Source organism: Anoplophora glabripennis, unplaced genomic scaffold (genome assembly GCF_000390285.2).
Source record: "Anoplophora glabripennis isolate ALB-LARVAE unplaced genomic scaffold, Agla_2.0 scaffold1954, whole genome shotgun sequence".
NCBI classification, from domain to species: domain Eukaryota; kingdom Metazoa; phylum Arthropoda; class Insecta; order Coleoptera; family Cerambycidae; genus Anoplophora; species Anoplophora glabripennis.
In genome coordinates, this window is record NW_019418027.1 from 3,035 (window position 1) to 24,357 (window position 21,323).

Here is a 21,323-nt window from a genome sequence, read left to right on the forward strand (position 1 = left end):
TATAACTTTTACTATTGCTAGCGCGTTTATTACATGAACTATCAATGTAAAACTTTGAGAAAATAAAAGTTTAACCCTTTCTATTGTCTCTAAAATCCTGGTCCGATACGTCCAAACTCAATTAACGTTATGAAATAAAAAGGTATATTGGGAACAGAGAGGCGTAGGTGATTTCTATTTTTTCCAAAATATGCCGTAAACATAAGCTCTATTTAATGCAAAAAGAGCGAGCAGCCTTTGCCTGACCCTGAGACAATTTGTTTATAACGCTGTTTTGCACGTCCTACTTTGTTGTAAAGGGCTACTTAATTTAAACTTTTTGAAATTTAACGACATTTTTGAAAATTAACGACATTAACTACTAAAATTAACCTTTAGTAATTAAAGAATTAGTTGCAAAAAAACAAACAAAATTAATTAATTAATACCTAGGTAGAGCAACAATTTCTGGGTCAGTCGAATCGGCCTTTGGCACACATGTTGGTTTTTAGATTGACCGTCTTTTCCATAAATTTCATCAACATAAAATTATTAATTTTTGTGGGTAGCAAAAAAAGTGAAAAAAACAAATTTGCTACTTATTTGCAATTTGCTAACTTGGCATCACTTCTTTCGAGTTACTTTTTTGATATTATCGTTCTACATACCCTCGCCCCTCATAAAGTGCAATAAATACTACTATAAATTTTTTCACGTTCAAACTCTAATTCGACTGGAGTACACCGCCACACGAACGACATTTTCGCGATAGGCTTATCTAGCTTTGCTCTTGCGGATGTACATTTTAAGGACATGTATATCGTTAGGGAAATCGGCTTATTTTATTCTACATCTAATGTTCTGTCACACGATTATCATTAATAGTATTGAAATATAGTTAATACACTTACATTTAATTTAATAATGCATTAGTGTAAAGTAATATTTCGAAAGCAAGCATTTACCTTATTAAAATACGGCAAACAAGTGACATTAACAAAATTGAACCATTTCAGTGGGTTGCGCTTGACTCTTTAGACATGCCTGAGAAGGCTCCGCCAATACCTTTCTTTGCCAAGTTAATAAAATATTCTTCATTTTTTGGTATAATACCTTGGTATAATATACAACGATGCAAGCTGGTTTATAGAAAAGCATTTAAGTGGTACTCAACTATCTTAGCTGTGTCAATGGTGTGTTTAATTTCGAGTTTAACGTTTATTTATCACTGGCTTTCCTCTATGTATGGGCAACCAAGTATCATTGTGACCCTGGCGATTTTGGCATCTGAGTTGATCTTACTGAGTCCGTATTTGGCAGCAGTTCTAGGAGCAGCTTTTTTAAACATGTCCACTTGGGAAAAATTTTTGAGACAGATCTTTCTAATGAAAGCAACCTTTAAAGGTTGTGCTGTCAACAACTTGGGTATCGCCTTCTATCTAGGAAACATCTACGAACTTTTTCTCTGTGTTCTTGAACTGTTTCTTTATAAAGACACCATCATAGTTTACCTCTACTGTATTCCTACATTGGTTAGCGACTATGTCCTTTTTATAATAATGTTCTTGACACTTCATTCGATTATCTGTATAAGATGTGGTTACCGATATGTAAATTTTTCCTTAACCACTCGGAATTTTGACGACTCACTTGATGGTTGTATGAAAACCATACAGGAGGCAAAAATCAACTATTTGAAGATGGATAAACTGTTGATGGATTTTGATAAGATTTTTGGATGGATCTTGTTGTTGGGCTTTTTCAACACATTTATGAGCATTCTGGGAAGTCTTACAACCGTCTCGATTAGCACTCACTTGGTATTTATTAAGACATACAAGATAGAATGGAAAGTTATTGCTTTTACAGCTTATTCCCTTATTGGATCAATGGTGAGTAAAACAATTATTTTTATTTGCATATTGGTTGTATATTGAATTTCGTGTAACGGTTTAACGTCAATAACAAAAAAGTTTATTTGTGTCATTTTGTTATTGCTTATAATTACATATTAAATTATATAATTTATGCTGAGGGATGAAATTTCTTCTTAATGTGTTAATTTTAACCCTTCTTATAGCCTTAAAAAAACTCGAAATTTATATCTCATAAGAATGACCCGTTCATTGAAAGAAAATAAACGCTACTACAAACGATTTTAGAACCAGAGTTTGTGTTTAGTGACTCTTCCGCGGTTTTCGTGTAACTATAAACGAAATAAACGCTACCACAAACAACTACTAACGATTTTAAAGCCGGAGATTGGAGTTTAGTGACTTTTCGTCAGTTTTCGATTAACTATAAATGAAATAAACACTACTACAAATGATTTTGGAGCCAGAGTTTGGAATGTAGTGACTTCATTAGTTTTCGTTGAACTACAAACGAAATATGTGCAACTAAAAACAACTTTAAACGATTTTAAAAACATAATTCGACGTATAGAAGTTATTATACACTAATAAACTTGATATTAGAAGCGCTTTCTAATTTTACTCACGGAAATATATTGAAAATTTTGAAAATAACTTTTTTCCTTGCTTCTACAAACGAAAATATTGTTACTACAAACAACTACAAACGACAATCCATAAGAATTTAAAAAAAAATTTGAAATTTGAAAAGTCGGATGCCAGGTCCACATAGGTGTGCAACGTCACGATTAATATTAAATATCTCTAACATCTGTATAGCTGGAAATGTCATACTTGCATTATTAGTAGTATCTATTATGTATTTATAGAAGATGTGCCACATTTGGTCCAGCTATGCACAAGGTGCTCAAAATTTTACGGCCGCTACAGTAATCTTCAAAGACTGAAAACTATTATTTTTCAAATGGAACATCAACAATTTTATTAGTCAGGAACATGTAGAATTAAATTCTGCGTCGATTGATATAGAGGTAAGGGTTGCTTCCGGTGTGCAGTAAAATAAAACTCTCTCTCAACGGTAAAATAAAAGTATTTTTACTGAAAAAAAAGTGTAGTGAAAAGAAATAGTGTCGAGGCGAGCGTTCGTTGGAGAGTCCTGGTGAGGAGTCGCTCGCAGGTATATGTATCTCGTCCCGAGCGCCAATCTGCCGTTGACTTTTTCCTGGAACCAAGGTGTGTGCGTTCCGCGTCTGTTCTTGTCCTTGCATCTGTTAGACCAGTCCTATTAGGCTGGCGCTCTTGACGTAATACTTAAAATGGGTTACTTGCAGAAATGTTTACCCACAGAGGTTACCTATATTTATATTCAACGATTTCGGAGATAATCGCGATTATTTATAAATGATGAACTTTAGCGTCCGTTAATTTGCATTCCTAAAAATGTATTTTTATATCCCAAAATTTTAANACAAAGTGTAGTGAAAAGAAATAGTGTCGAGGCGAGCGTTCGTTGGAGAGTCCTGGTGAGGAGTCGCTCGCAGGTATATGTATCTCGTCCCGAGCGCCAATCTGCCGTGGACCTTTTCCTGGAACCAAGGTGTGTGCGTTCCGCGTCTGTTCTTGTCCTTGCATCTGTTAGACCAGTCCTATTAGGCTGGCGCTCTTGACGTAATACTTAAAATGGGTTACTTGCAGAAATGTTTACCCACAGAGGTTACCTATATTTATATTCAACGATTTCGGAGATAATCGCGATTATTTATAAATGATGAACTTTAGCGTCCGTTAATTTGCGTCCGTTAATTACCAAGTTAGATTTGAAATTAATGAAGAAAATTTGAATTCCTAAAAATGTATTTTTATATCCCAAAATTTTGAGTTATATTAAAGACAATAAAATACATGCATAACTTCAAAGAAAATATGTATTTAGTGAGATTTTGTACTTACGAATTAAAATATCAAGATAAGAAAGCTCTATTGTAACATGAACGGATCTGTGTTTCATAGACAGGTTAGGCGAATTACTAATCCGTGGGTAATTTTCTGACTTCGTTGGGGTATTAGCTGACGGAGTAATAATTGTCAGACAAATCCATAAGGGTCATCAAAATTTCATATACGTACTTTTAAATATTTGAGCATGATATACCATAAATAAGCTATTTATCTACAAATGTTCAATATGTCCTCCATTGTTATTTAGGCAGCAAACAATCCTTTATACTAATTCGCCAACTGAAGCTTTTCTAACTATGTCAGGATTTAGTTGCCTAAAACACCTTCTATTTTCCAAATCCTCTTTGATATCAGCTGGAAGTGCATAGACGTTCTTTATGTGGCCCCATAAATACAAGTCTAAAGGTTAAATCAGGTGCTCTAGGGGGCCATCGCCATGGTCCATTATTACCATTGATCTTCAAACATATTATTCAATTGTTGGAATAGTTGTTTAGACGTGTGTGCCCCGCTCCATCCATTCGATACCAACGCTGCCTCGATATTTGTAACGGTAATTCATCAAGACACGTCGAAACCGTCCCTCTTAATATATTAATATATTTTTGGGAATTCAAACTTTCTTCATAAATTTCAAATCGAACTTGGTCATCCATGGCAGACACATTAAACATGAACTTATCTTGAAACTGATGGATTCTTGAAATTTTGACGTCAAAGCCGTCTTTAAAATTATAGTAGCAAATTAACGGACGCTCCGTAATCGCTGAATATAAGTATAGGATACCTCTGTATCAATCGACGCAGAATTTAATTCTACAAATTCCTCACTAATAAAATTGTTGGTGTTCCATTTAAAAGAAGTTAGTTTTCAATCTTTGAAGATTACAGTAGTGACCGCAAAATTTTGAGGGTCCTGTACATAGCTGGATCAAACGTGGCACATTTTCTACGAATACATAACATATACTACTAATAATGCACTTATGACATTCCCAGTTATGCAGATATTAAGGATATTTAATATTAATCGTGACCTGCCAATTTTTTTTTATATCTAAATATCTTGAAAGCCACCAATTTTCAAGGCATAGAGGTGGTGACAGAAGTTACTCAAAATAACTCCTAGAACCGATAAATGATAACGAGCGTTCAAATAAAAACGTGGTCAAGTTGGTTCAGAAAAATTGGACGTAGGGCGTAGCGTATAGCAAATGAACTTAAACGTCATCTGTCAAAGCGCTATATCGCCGCTATCAATTTGAATATTTTCGTTTTAAAAAGCGTTTAAAATGGTGTTTTCTCAAGAACAAAAAGTGTTTATCATAGAGTCCTACTTTAGAAATGGACGCAAGATTGATGGAATATGGAAGTATTCTATTGAGGAATGTTTCATAGAATTTCAAAATCAATTTCCCGGCGTTGTTGAGTACAAAATTTTTCAAAGTGCAGTTCAGCGTTGTGTTAATGTTTTTCGTGAAACGGGCAGTGTAACAAGAAAAGAAGGAAGCGGCCGACCTAAAAAGCGGACTGAAGAATTAAAAGAAAATGTCCAACAAATAATGGAAAATGCGCCAAGAACTTCTGTACGTGTTTTATCACAAATGGTGGGAGTATCAGTCGGTACCTGCCACACAGTGTTAAAAAAGATTTGCGTTTGTTCTCCTATCGTTTAACTTGTCAGCAAGAACTTCATGAAGTTGATTTTCCGCGACGGGCTGTATTTTGCGAATGGTTTTTAAACAACTACGGTGAACTTCATAATATCACGTTTTTTTCTGATGAAGCCTGGTTTCATTTAAGTGGTTACGTAAACTCACAGAATATGAGAATGTGGTCTTCTGAAAAACCAGATAACTTTTTTGTCGAGGGCCCTCTACACGCTCAAAAAATTGGAGTTTGGTGTGCTCTCAATCGAAGGAGGATTTATGGACCTATTTTTTTTAGGGGGGGGGGGTGTGTTACGTGAAAAAACCTGTATTGTTTCGTCTTCCATTTCCATTTGGTAATGTGTGTTTTATCAAATTTGTTGACATTTACCGCGCTGGGAACATAATAATGTATTTCTTAACTCCAATTTATTATATCCATTCGTTTTGTTATAATAATACCTAAACATCAACTACAAATGGAAACCATCCAATACATTTACTAAATTGAATATACAGGGTGGTCCGAATTTTATGCAGGAAACTTCTAGGGCAGATAGATCTCTTTAAAATAATATGTGTTTGCCTTATAAACATTGGTCTGGAACAACCCCGTTTCAGAGATACAGGGTGTTGAAGTTGTTAAAAAAATTGATTTTTATTGTTTATATCTCCGGAATCTATTAACGGATCTAAATAAAATTTGGTACAGATAATGTATGATAGTAGGCCTTACATTCCCAAAAATATGAGCTTTAAAGATTTAACCAGTGGTGTACAACTGGACAGGGGTCATCTTTTTTTTACAAAAAAAAACTACGCCACTGCATTTTCTACAAGTTATTATAACGGATTTATATTCTAATGCACAAAATACGTAAAAAGGTAACTTGATTTTTCCCCTAAGATTCGCCGTTTTCAAGTTATTCATACCAATACAATCCCCTTGTGCAGACATTTCTACCCATAATATTACAAGAATATTTATGTTTATGGTATAAAGTAAGTGCAATTTGTAAGCACATCAACAAAATTCTTTACACTTGTTTCCACACCACCTTAGTTCCTTACGCATTTTAATTTCCCCTGGAAGCCTAACCCACTATCTTTACAAATAAGGACAACTTAAATCAAAATAATAATAAATGTACATTTACCAAAGGCGAAGGGTAGTGAATTTTCACAACCTGCATATTTGGTCACAAGAAAATCCTCATGAAATTCGTACAAGATCTTTTCAACACGAATTTTCTGTGAACGTGTGGCTCGGAATAATTCGCAATAAAGTTTGTGGACCTTTCTAAACCCGTCTAAATTCCCAGTCATTTCTAAACTTTCTAGAAAACCATCTATTTGAATTATTAGAGGATGTTCCATTAAAGCTGGATACAATGGATGGTGCTCCTGCGCATTCTGGGAGAATAATATAAGAATGGCTTAATTAAAATTATTTGGGTCGATGGATAGGTAGAAGACTAAATGCCAATGTCAACCATAATTATGCAGAGGGTTCAGTGTCTTGGCCAGCCAGATTGACATATCTAAACCCCCTGGACTTCTATGTTTGGGGTTATCTGAAAAGTAAAGTTTATTCTACTCCAACAGATACAAGACCACAACTACTGCAACGAATAGAAGACGAGTGTAATACAATTGTTGTAAATACGTAACGTTAATTTTGTTTCTTGTTTAGTTGCTGCTGCTTGGTAAATATATTTTTATTATTATTTTGATTTAAATTGTTCTTATTTGTAGAGTATTAGGCCTCCAGGGAAAACTAAAACACGCCAGGAACACTACCTCACAGGTGGTGTAAATAATTTTGTTGATGTGCTTACAAATTGCACTTACTTTTAAGCATAAGCATAAATATTCTTGTAATATTATGGTTAGAAGTGTCAGCCACAAGGCAAGTATTGGTTTGAATAACTTGAGAACGGCGAATCTTAGGGAAAAAATTAAAGTTACCTTTTTTACGTATTTTGTGCATTAGAATATACATACGTTACAATAACTTGCAAAAAATGCAGTGGCGTTGGTTTTTTTGTAAAAAAGGGGGTGACCCCTGTCTAGTTGTACACCACTGGTTGAACCTTTAAAGCTCATATTTTAGGGAATGTAAGGGCTACTATCATATATTATCTGTACCAAATTTTATTTAGATCGGTTAATAGATTCCAGAGATATAAACAAAAAATCAATTTTTTTTAACAACTTCAAACCCTGTATCTCTAAAACGGGGCTCTTCCAGACCTATGTTTATAAGGCAAACACATATTATTTTAAAGAGATCTATCTACCCTCGAAGTTTCCTGCATAAAATTCGGACCACCCTATATACAAGTGTACCTACGTATTTATTAATTTATATATAGACTAACCGTCCTGTGCTAGACACCTTGAAATGTACGAACAAGCTAAGCAAAACCGAAGATTTTCCATACAAAAATTATCAACGTACTTTTCGTTCTTCGGTATAGTGCCGTGGTACAATTTACAAGAACAAAGGATAGTGCATGTAAAACTATACAAATACTATGCGATATTACTGACGATTTCCTTGGAATTCTTCTCTTTAGTGGTGCTTTATGTGCGGTTGATCCTGACACCCAAAGAAGACGTAATCGAGCAAATATTGTGCGTGACAATGCAACTAATTGTGATGGTTTCCTTCGCCATAATAGTTCTGGGATCTGCATTTTGGAATATGGGCACGTGGGAGAACTTTTTGGACCAAATTATTCATATTCAGAACTTTGGCAACTTCTCCAAACCTTACCCTACCAGAAATGGAAATATTATATTCGTTCTAGGGAATTTATTTCTCTTTGGCTTATACTTCGGTCAACTGCTAGTATTCGACAACAAATCAGCGTTCTTCCTTTACTTCTCTTGTGTTTACTTGTTACTCTACAATCAGTTATTAACAGTAATTGTAATTATAGATGGAACGCAGTCGTTAAGATTTGAATACCAACGACTGAACGATATGGTGAAATGTCTGAGATTTGGCGAAATGTCGTCGGTAAAGACTTTGAGAGAGATTAAAAGATCCCTTATAACGTTGGGCAACACTGTGGATGACTTCAACAAACTATTCGGCTGGCCTTTGTTGCTGATTCTCTTCAACGGCGTTGTTAATATCCTCGAAGGCCTTGCGATGGGCATTAGCAGAAATCTTGAGTGGTTTGGTAAGGAGCATGCGATGCAGAAGAAAGTGATGTTGAACGTTGTATATATCGTCGGTTCAATGGTGAGTTATAGTATGCTTGATTTTAGAATATTTTTTTAATCTGCTATTTGTATTATTTCTTCTACCAAGGAGAACATCTGTATTTTAACTGCTTTTTACTATTTCAACAACATAATTCAATTGGAGGGTTTTCTTCTATGTATAGATACGTTTTTCAAAACCCGATAGAACTATCCGAGCACAAAAGCTCTCATAGAGCAGACTCCCATGGCTCTCTAAAATGAAATTTGCGATTATCAACGTAAGGATGCCCTGTTTTGTTTTATTACGAATGTTCTAATTTGTCTATGGCAAATAGTTTTAATGAAGTGGTTGGTTGGCGCAAACGTTAATCATTCATAGAGTAAAACTTAATTATTGTGCAAACACGATTCACAATTTCTATATGTTCATATAAACAAAAAAAAAAACGTTGAATAGATAGATAATACTTACATTACCATTTATCTAAACATAGTAACGAATTAATTTAATAATTTCATTCATCGAAGAGTTGTTAATATCACATAAGTGCGAAATGCTATTCAAATTTTTACTCATTACGGATTTACGGATTCTCGCTCTAAACATATGGAAACTAATACTTTGCCTAGAATGATACCTAGGCATATTAAAAGCAATTTGCCCTAAAAGTTCAGGACAATCGATCTCATTATGCGGCAGTCTATACAACTTTAAAGAAATACGTTGTCTTCTTGACTCTATAGAATCAACATTAAACCTATTTGTGAAATAGTTATAATCTATTCTTCTTACAGGATATTGACCGTCAACTTTTGGAGTCAAATATTTTAAAAATCACCTTTGAACTAATTCTACTGCGTAAACATGAGAAATATATAAGGGTTACCAAATCAAACATTCGTATTCTAACTTAGCACGTATAAGAGAAAAGTTTCTGACAATAAAGCCAAAACATTTTATATTTAGTTGTCCTTAAACAAGTTCAAGGAATGGGGTCATCCAGTAAATTTCCAAAAACGTTCTTTTATTATTATACACAAAGTATTACTCATGATTAGGCGATCCTGAAAAATTCAACTCAATCCGTTGAGCGGTTTTCAAACTATATGATTTTTAAAATGCGAATATTTGTCTCAGCAATGCTATGACGTCACCGCATGGGACGGTCAGCCGCCGCGCGCTACATCTAGATGAATTTCAACATCTACATAATGTTTTAACGTTTGTGCATTAAATTTAGAAAATAGAAGCAAATTTCGTAAAAGCAGATTCTTCTAATTTGCCAGAAATAGGTTTGTTAACGGTTATGGATTTTTTTAGTAAAAAACACGACTTTATCAGTGCTTAGATGAGAGGAGTGAAAATGCAAAGGTTATGTTTCAATAACGTGTAAAGTTTCTTTAAAGTACGCTTGTATCGAAAGTTTTGATGTTTTCGTACAATAAGAATAGTAAATGGGTGAATCTACAGTATTTAGTAGTATTAATAAATCTTACACAACAATTATTTAATTTATTGTCTGTATCAATGAAGTGATAAATAATATTATCTTTTATTTAGGCCACATATTCAAATTACGATAACTATTTCACTTTAGGCATTTATATGATAAAATAGTGAAAAATGTATACTCCCCTGGCTTGTCCCATTACCAACGTTTACTAGAATTTGAAACATATTTTTTTTTATTTGACTGCTACAATATTATTTCAATTATAATCATGTAACTAATAAACGTCAAAACACGTTTTCGCAAATTAAGTTGTAAAAATAATTATGAACATAATAATAATGATACATTTTGACGCCACCAGAAAAAAATGTCACCCTCACCTGGCGAAATTACATGATCAAAATATCGGGCTACAATTACAAACACAGATCTTTGACTTTAAGCGATACGTATTGAATATAGTGAATTTACCAACAAGCTAACTGCGTTGAGCCTATTCAAACTATAATCGCGTCAGTGGCTGTTACTATTCCGACAGAGCTAAATTTTGGTAGAGACCTTGGGTACACCATTAGAAATAAAGTTTCAAAAGTCCCCATCGATCCCATGTGTACTAAAAAAGTTATTCGGGATCAAATGTCAAAATTTGAGGTTTTTTGGATTTTTTTCGAAAACGGTAAGTTTTATCGAAAAAGTAGCCCGGACAAAAATTATAGATCTTAAAATTATCTACAAAAATGATCCTTATACTTTTTTTTAAGAATCACCATTCCTGAGATATCGCGATTCTAATAGTTGAAGGAGTCACAATCTACATGATATGCACACATTTCCACACCACCTGTGAGGTAGTGTACTTTGGCGCGTGTTTTTGAACGAATTTTCAGGGAGAATACTCTTTTAACTGCATGATGATTATTGATATTGATATTGGTTATTGACTTTAACTGTAGTTCTGATTTCTTTTGATATTTTAATCTGATTCATACTCTTCAAAGTCGACTTCAGCAGTCATGTCTTCTTCGATTTCTCCTTCTTCCTCTTCTTCTTGCTGGATGTTCATAAATTGTTCAAATGAAGATAAATCAGCTGTCTCTTCATCGAAATCACATGAATCTTCGTCTGTTGTATTCAATTGGACATTTGAGCAAGACTGGCTTTGGCAATTAGTACACGCTGAAAAACACAGTAACCCTACTCTTCTACAGCCACATTTAGCACTATAACCATTTTTGCAATTGCAAAAAATAATGTTTAGGAGTTTTTCCGGAGCAGGTAGGAGTAAAGTATGAATCGGTTCCAAAGTATTATCGGTTAATTTCCAACCCCAGTCTTCTGGGTTCAGTTGATTGCCTAGCCATCTCTGAACTTGATAGTATACTCGATACAAGTGTTGATTAGCAGAAGCCGATGTTGGAGGAAGACAAGATAGTTGTACTCGTTTCTTGTTTCATGTACTTTTTGCAAAAGTTAAATATCTGTATTTATCTATACAATCAATATTTGTTCGGAGCTCCATAAACAGCAAGGTGAAAGCAAATTCCTTTTGTGATTATTGTTTGAGGTGAATAATCAATTTCTGTAAATACTTTAGCGCAATCAAACAAATTTTTTTTTTTTCAAATAATTTTAATATTGATGTTTTACCCCTTCTGAACATTGCTGATGTAGTATCGCAGCCGGTTATCGCATGTAAAAATAAGATATGGTTTTGGCATTTTGGATAAGCAGATAAACTTTTTGAAGAATATATTTTTGTTCGCTGTTGAGCCTTTCCAGGTTTTAAACAGTATATAATTTTATCAATTGGAGTCCTTGCAGTGAGTAGTATTAATAAGTCAACATCTTCACCTACAATAGTTGTATTTGTTGCATTAAATTGTTCTATTGCTGTTTCAATTATAAGGACATCTGCGTCATTTTGACTAAGGGACCGAGTTTCTTTTGAGTGTATATTCTCAGAATAGTATAGTTGATACATATAAGAGACACAAATAGGCATTTTTACTTGTATTAAGTGCCCGACTATGTATATACGTGGCATATATGTGCATATGTAGAACGTGACTCTAACTTTTAGAATCGCGATATCTCAGGAATGGTGATTCTTAGAAAAAAAAGTATAAGAACCATTTTTGTAGATAATTTTAAGATCTATAAGTTTTGTCAGGGCTACTTTTTTGATAAAACTTACCGTTTTCAAAAAAAAAATCCAAAAAACCTCAAATTTTGACATTTGACCCCGAATATCTTTTTTAGTACACACATGGGATCGATGGGGACTTTTGATACTTTATTTCTAATGGTGTACCCAAGGTCTCCACCAACATTTAGCACCGTCGGAATTCTCGTTTTTTGACCACTAATTTTATGACTAATTTGACCGGACTATACGCTGTTTTAGAGCTTGCTTGTGCCAGTAGCTGAAGTATTTCCACTGGTATGAATATATGTATTTTTATATTTTACCATTACATAACTTTGCGTTGATTAAAAACAATATTAATTGTGACCAGGAGTCATGAATAACTTTTAATTGTAGTAACAAGTCCATGTTTAATTGTAATTCGAGGATATGTGCGATTTTGTCAGTTCTCTGGCGTCGTCAGTCCTCTGGCAGTTTGTACGCTAGGGGAAACACATGTAATCCAGGGGAATGGCAAAATATGTAACTTGGTAGTTAATATTTTAACACATTAATATTTTACATGTTTTATTTAGTCGCTTATGATAAACATAAGCCAAATATCGTGATGAACGCCAAAGAAAAAACAAACGAGAGAAGAGAGACTGGGAAAAAGCGTCAAGCTGAGAGGTTACGCTACCAAAGAATTAAAAATGATCCGGTTAAGAATGCTGAATTAAAAGAAAAAGAAAAGCACAATTTTTTTACCTTTTATATCTAAGAATGAATAGACTGTCACTTCCCTGTCTCAATTTGTCACTGCTCTGTGCATAGTGTCACTCCCCTGACCATACATTTTCCCCTGGTGCCTATAAATCTTAAAAAATAGAAATATCTTCTGGTCCTTATCATTACAGATACATAAATATTGCCAACTTGTGAAATAATTAATACTATATCAAATTGATTAATTTTTCTTTGGGGACACCGAAAATACATTTACTGTATAACACATTTACTCAAATAAGAATAAGGATTTTGCGTTTAATTGGACGGAACCGTTTCTGTCAAGGGTTTCAAAGAATTACCTAATCAAATACAAAATTCATATTACATAAAATCTATCTTATAAATATGTTGATATAATATTTTTTATGTATTTTTATATAAATACTTAGTACCCATTGGCAAAAAAATCAATAAAGGAAAACACAAGTGTATAGTGTTTCTAAAGGATACAAACGTATTTATTACATACCTAAATTACACAAGGTAGTTTTGTTGCTTTCAAAATATGCCAAATAAAAGATATTAAAAAAAAACAAACAAATAGGGACTAATAGAGTATTGATTTTTGATCCGCACGACCGAATTATGGGGACATTATTATTTTCTTAGGCGACTTCACACTAGTGCTCTCACACTGGGGAACAATACAATATTTGTAAAAATTTTTTGTTCTATGTCTTCCATATTCCCGACTGACTGACAACACACACAAGCATGCGGCATCGGTTTCCCATGCGGTGACGTCACAGCCGCCGATTCAGTGGATACTCAGCGCGCCAGTTTATGATTTTTTTTGGATGACTTGTAGGCGATATAAAATTCTAATTTTTTGCAGAGAACCTTAAAATTGTCATAACTTTCCGTCAAGCAAATAAAAAAAAATTGCTGAATGAGCCCATTACGGAATTACAATAGAACATATAAGTTCGATTTATCAAAAAGTCGTTTGCTTTATAATATGACTGGTGTTATAATAATCATTACTGATAGAAATCACATTTTATTATTTGTAGTACCTCCTTATTTAAATGAAATTGCCTGATTTATTTGAGTTTTTTTAACTTAACAACACTTCATTTTTAACCACCGACCCGCGTATTATCGACAGACTAGTAGAGATCTGCAGCTTCAACAGTGCTATTCAGCCATGTTCGAAAAACCTATATCAATTTTTTTTATGCGCGTTTGGTGTAATACCATGGTACAGTTTCAAGAAAAATAATTTGATTTTCCTTGAACATAGTGTGTCCCCGGATGGGATACCGCACTTTTCTATTGTTGATTTTTCGAGAAAAAAAAATTATTCATGAACAGAGAAAACCCACGTAATTAAACAACATAATATCGCTTTTTCAATAAATGGCTTACGTTATAATATGTCGTTGTCATTATTAATGAAAACTGCCCTTCATTATTACTAATACCTTCTTATTTAGTGATATTAGTTAATTTGAGTGATATTAGGTCACATTTCATTTTTAATTGCTGGCTCGGATATTATGGACATACCAGTTATAAAGAATCGAAGCTGCAAGCAACACGATTACTCGGCCATGTTCAAAAAGCCGATGTCAATTGTTTTGTGTGCATTTGGTGTAATACCGTGGTACAGTTTCAAGAAAAACGCTTTGATTCATTCGAGAGCATTCAGGGTTTACGCTGTACTGTTAGTTCTTCTCGCGTTGGTTACATCTCTCACTGGCATGTTTCTTCGAATCCAAAGAGTATATGCACAAACTCATATGACGATAATAGTAACTGATTGTTTTTACGACCTTGGAGGTTTATTTTTGCTTGTTGTCACAGTACTGGGATCGTCATTTTGGAATATGTACGGCTGGCAGGACCTGTTCGATAAGATTCGACTTACAAAAATCAGATTGGGAGTAACTTCCATAAATTTGTGTGCCAGTATTTCGTTTTTCTTCTCCAACATAATACTAACAATTTTAATGGTCCTAGGTATTATACAAGGTAAAGCTATTGTTTTTTATTACCTCATGTTTCCAGTGTATAAATATTTTTACATCTTCATTGCATATACAATCGTTAGCATCGGATTTTTCTTATTACGCAGCTATAAAGCTATGAATAACATGCTCCATATTCAATCACTTGTTTCTTATAATGCTAACGTATTCCACATAAAGGAAATACAAAAATTGTACATGGACGTAACAGACATTGTCCAGTGTTTCAATGAAGCGATGGGCTGGTCGTTATTCTTTGTTATTTTTTCTTGTTTCACATACCTACTGTATATTTTTGATTTTGTAATTAAGGACCATGTTTTGTTGGGCAAAGCATACTATCAAATGACTACAGGCAAGATCCTTGTGTATATAGGACATCAGCTTTTACCAGTGGTGAGTAGCTTGATATTTTTTAAAATGATTTCTCAGTTAATTCTAAAATATGAACTTTCTATAACCATAAGTTTTCAGCGGCCTAATTTCTGAAGTACAATCAATTTCAGAAAAAACAATTTTCTGACTTTAAAACAGGAACATGAAGAGACGGTTTATAGAAATTTGGTACACTGTAATGATTTCTAGAAATCTAATACACTGTAGTCAGAATAAGGTAATGAAATAAGTCAGAACAGTATGTTCTGTAACAAGGTTAGAAAGAAAAAATACTATCGATACTAGTGAAACATTTCAAATGCGAGCGTTAGCGAGCGTGAAGAACCACAAGTATCGAATGTTTTCATTCTAACCGAGTAAATCTAAATCGGTCGAGAGTGCGGTGACAAGCATTTTTCGGCCAGGTCTGGTCCGGGTTCGATTCCTGGCGTCGTCGGTACTGGCATTGTCGATGGATAATGGGTGTTTGTCCGCGTTTTTTCAAGTGTAGCCCCCTTCAGTGGCGCACCCAGGATTACATCCTGAGGGGGGCACAATAATTTGTTTGTTGTGTATGTACATGATTGTGTTTTGACCATAAACGAGTGGGGAAGGATACTAAATCTAATCTCATGGGTCCCTTCTCACTAAGATAGTCCAAGCAAATAACATTTTTACTCGAAAAAAGTCCTATCCGCGAGATTATTGTAAAATTGTCTAAAGGAACATAATACAAGACATCTCTCATCTCGTGAGTCAAAAACTTTTATTAGCTAACTTTTCTATTTAAACAAATAAGTGAGGAAAACAGTTTTTTCACTTTGCAGGGAAAACCATCAATTTTAGCGAAAAGTGACTCTCAGACAGCTTGTAGGGAGTAAAATTATCTACAAAATGAGACTTGTTAAATTAAAATCGGTTAATAAACAAAAAAGTTATTGCAAAAAAACAAGAAAAGTGCCCATTTTTTAATTTGTTTATAACTATCGCATTTATTGTTAAAATTTTATAAAACCTATGACAAGTTGAGGGTTTTGTCATACTTTAAAAGTGTGCCAAAAGTGGGCGCTGTAGGTGCAATAGTTTTCGCACAATTCTATTTGTTTATAACGGAGGCTCCAAAAGTTATGAACTTTAAGCCTCTGTACAGGCGTTAATTTTCAACCAAACATGATTCTGAAAGCGTCATTGTAATCTTAAAGACATAATTAAGCGACCTATTAAAAATATCACCGTTTTTTGACATTAACATTCTCAAATTGTGCATTAAAAAACTGTGCGTTTTTCGCATATAAACAATTTGAATAAAATTGTTGCTATTTATGCTACCTCACCGAAAATAGATACAATGGATAGCTGGCGAAAAAATACAATTTGAAAAAAAATCACCCTCTACGACCAACAGGAGCCAAGATAAGAATTTTTTTTTAAATCGTAACGCAATTGTTTATAAACATTAAAACTTGAATTTTTCGCAAAATAAAGTTTACGACGTAAACTACGACTTCCCGTGAATTGCATTGAAAAATGTGGAACATTAACGACTCACGAGCCCTTTAAAGAGAAGGTACTCGCTAAGTAAACTGTCTGGTGGTGGTGGCGAAAGCTCGTCCAAGACAGTCGCGCGCGCGAGAAAAGTTAATTCCAAAGTTCAAATTGATTCGCGCTGTAAATTTTGCAATATCTCGGCTTCTATTCATCGTAAAAATTATTTTTTTAAACTGGGGTACCTCGACGAAAAGATAACAATGGGCATATTTACGAATTCGTAGAATAGCCCTGAACCCCAGAAGAAATGCATCTTTTATACTTAATTTTTTTTAGTTTACAAAAATGTCACAAAAATTATTGCTAAACTATATTTCAATTTCGAAATTATTTAACTATTATTAAATAAATAAATGAAGCTATCGTTCATTTAAAAAGTATTTTTTTACATATTAAGCAAAAGTAAACTTATTTTTTCTATTTTGTTAGTTATTTAATTACGATTTAAATGTAAAATTAAAGTAAAAATTCACAAATTATTTTCAAATTATTATTTATTGTTAAAAGATTTAAAAAAGAATAAAAAACATTTGAATTTATTGCATAATTCTCAAAATTAAGAAATATTAATAAAAATAATGCGGTCGATAAAATTACAATTTTAACCACTTGAAATTTTAATATATAAAATTTTTTTAATTATATTTATTACTAATTTTATACAAAAAAATAATTGCAACATAATCAAAATTAGTTCAAAAAATATTAATCGCAACCATTTTCAATAATAGACTAATGCAATATAATACAACAATTTAAAATTTTAAATTTTTTCTATTTTTATGAGAAATAAATTCGTAAATATGCCCATTGCTATTTTTTTGTCGAGCTACGTCAGTTTTAAAAAAATAAGTTTGTACGATGAATAGAAGCCGAGATATTGCAAAATTTACAGCGCGCATCAATTTGAACTTGGAATTAACTTCTCCCGCGCGCGCGACTCGCTTGGACGAGCTTCCCCCGCCACCACGCCGCCGGCCACCGGACAGTTTACTTAGCGAGTACCTTCTCTTTAAAGGGCTCGTGAGTCGTTAATTTTACACATTTTTCTATGCAATTCACGGGAAATCGTAATTTACCTCGTAAACTTTATTTTGTGAAAAATTCAAGTCTTAACATTTATAAACAATTGCGCTACGATTTTAAAAAAATTAATTCTTATCTTGGCTCCTGTTGGCCGTAGAGGGTGCTTTAAAAAAAATGTATTTTTTTTGGCAGCTATCCATTGTATCTATTTTCGGCGAGGTAGCATAAATAGCAACAATTTTATTCAAATTGTTTATAAGCGAAAAACGCACGGTGTTTTTAATGCACAATTTGAGAATGTTAATGTAAAAAAACGTTGATATTTTTTAATAGGTCGCTTAATTACGTCTTTAACGTTTCATAACTTTTGGAGCCTCCGTTATAAATTATTGAATTGTACGAAAACTATTGCACCTACAACGCTCACTTTTGGCACACTTTTAAAATATGACAGAACCCTCAATTTGTCATAGGTTTTATCATAGGTTTTTTTTGCAATAACTTTTTTGTATATTAACCGATTTTAATTTAACAAGTCTCATTTTGTAGATAATTTTACTCCCTACAAGCTATCTGTGAGACACTTTTCACTAAAATTGATGGTTTTCCCTGCAAAGTGAAAAAACTGTTTTCCTCACTTATTTGTTTAAATAGAAAAGTTAGCTAATAAAAGTTTTTGACACACGAGATGAGAGATGTCTTGTATTACGTTCCTTTAGACAATTTTACAATAATCTCGCGGATAGGACTTTTTTCGAGTTTCTCTTTTATTTTCGCTATATTTCCTGGTGTACTAGTACTTCTTTTGGATTTACATGGACTTCTCGGTGAATATTTAAATTGGCGAGGCTGTTTAACCTATTTTCACTCATTGAATTTCTCAAATAGGATTTGAGCCGTCGCGCGTCGCCGTCGTAGTGTTGAAAATGTCCTCTCTGCTGTAGCTGTGGATACTGGTATCGTTGAGAATATCTTTGGATACAAATTGCATATAATTTATGCCATCGATTGCGCTCTTTGGAATGGGAGGAGGATCTGATGACTCACTGCGAGAAGATTTAATAAATTTCTGGTACCTCAAACGTAACTCAGCCTCCAAGATGTTTTTACTCAACTCCTGCACATCTTGGCAACAAAAGCTGACTAGTGTATGGAAGCTGTCTATTTTCTTTTGTGTAATAGATTTTCCACAAGGGAGCAGCACCATAAAATTACTGAGTATCGTCTTGTGTTTTGAAAATCGATCATTTAGGTTCAATAGAAAAGAATCTGTCCCCTGGCAAAAATATTGATATTTGGTAATATTTAATGCAGCTTTCAGTGGCAATATTATCCCAGTGTATTTGTTTCGCTGCTAGTCTTGGTATTTTGATAATAATATTAAATATTTCGGCTCTCTGTTTAGCCTCGTCAAAAATTTTTCTAAACTCTTCGTTGGCATTTTCACGCAGTATCTGTACGGATGAGATCATATCTTCAACGTTACTTATTGCAAATGCGAGATCAAGATGTTTAGTTTGTAGAATTTTGCTGAGGGGAAGACTGAACCCTGAAGTTTTTCTAAACATAAAAGAGAAATAATTTAAAAATGTAGGTATTTTCCGTTTCTAACTGAGATTACTGAATATGATAATCAGCGCCACTGGTCCCCTTCCGCACGGACTTTGGCTTTGGATTTGGGAGTTGTCTCATTTCTGTAGTGTGTTTTATGTTTTATGTTTTATTACACTACTAAATACATATTTATATTTATAGTATTGGTACAATTACTGAAATTAGAAACTGGTGCACTAGAAATACTTTCTGTAATACTTTTCAAAACAGATTGGTTTGTAAAGGCAGACTTAACAGTCGTGTAGCAGGAAGAATTGGAGGTTGGAGGGACGGTTACTAACGAATTAAATCCAGTAATTGAAGAAACTAATTGATTTATTCCATTATGGCACAACCTTCAACTTCGGAAGCAAGTTTGTGTGGGACAACTGTCTCCTTTTTGCCAATGAAAAAAACCGACAAAGGCCAAAATATCGTACGTCTTGTCTATTGCCAATCAGCGAACTGAAAGGTATTCCAGGGTGTGTATGGCGCAGGGTACAGGCGAAGGGTACATTCAGGCATTCCCGATGTCCAAGACTGCACAGTTTTTCCTCAGAGGATTCCGGGAATGTGAATGCGGTCCTAAACTGAAACTCCACCCACGTAATTAAACAACGCATAACAATTCGTTCGATTTTTCAATTAGTCGGTTACGTTATAATATATCGTATCATTATAATAGTCATAAATAATGGGTACTGCAATTTATTATTTCTAATACTTACTCATTTAATGAGATTACTTAATATACCTGGGTGCTTTTAACCCAGTTCTATTTTAATCGTCAGCCCGGATATTATCGACAGGCCGGTTATAGGGAATCGAAGCTGCAAGTAACACTCTTACTCAGACATGTTCGAGAAGCCGATATCAATTTCTCATAAAACTCGATAACTGCTGTAAAACAGTTTTTCTGATTTCGAATTACCGTCATACTGCTAGTCTGCGGTGTATGCCACTATTTTTCCATAAAAGTGCATGATCTAACAAGAAAATCGCACATGAGTAGATCCAGTTAGGATCCACTTTTTTCCGGTTTTCTTCAACCCCACCCCCCTCCGAAACCGCCATAAAGTTTTGTCTGGCACTATTTTTCCGGTTTATAAAAAATGGATGCTTTGACTTACCGTTGCTTCCAGACAGTTAGGGTCCACTTTTTTCCCCCGATTTCCACACCCCCCCTTAATCTCGAAAATGGCCGTTCTGCAATATACAGGGTTGTTAAATGGAGGGACACAAATGATACCAGAGATTCCTTGGGTGAAAATATGTCGATTTAACCTAACATACCTATGTCCCAAGTCGCATAATAAAAAAGATGCAGGGTGTCAAAGTGAAAAATAAAAAATTGTTTTTCCTTAATAATTTTTATAATTTTAGTCAGAAATGTTTCAAATTTTCAACAGAGAGGTTTTGTAATAATGGGAAAAATAATATAATAATGATTTTTGAGTGTCGAGTACGAGGCGCCCTCTGCAGGCAACGTTATGTATTGAATATGTAGTAACTATTTTGTCAACCCCCGTATACAGCTTTTAGTAACAAAATATGAAATATTGGACTTTTTTGAACAAAAAAGGTATACTTACTGAAAATGGCTAAAGCCAACCGTATAGGAGATATTTTTAATTTCATAAATTAGTGTTACGGATTTATACCTCCACGAATACCAAGGTAGATAATTTAAGAGAAATATGTAATTGGCTGGCAATAAAAAAATTTTTTAAAGGATATTTTCGAAGTCATTTCCATTTTCCTGCAAG

At 33.8% G+C, this 21,323-nt stretch overlaps 1 protein-coding gene across 1 annotated transcript; it reads left to right on the forward strand.

Annotated features, from left to right (window-relative positions):
- Nucleotides 1–7,865: 7,865 nt before the first annotated feature.
- On the forward strand, nucleotides 7,866–8,714 carry LOC108916120 (the record flags this gene model as incomplete). Its single annotated transcript, XM_018722320.1, has 1 exon — nucleotides 7,866–8,714. A coding segment is annotated over exon 1 (849 nt), but the record flags the coding sequence as incomplete, so codon positions are not given.
- Nucleotides 8,715–21,323: the final 12,609 nt, after the last annotated feature.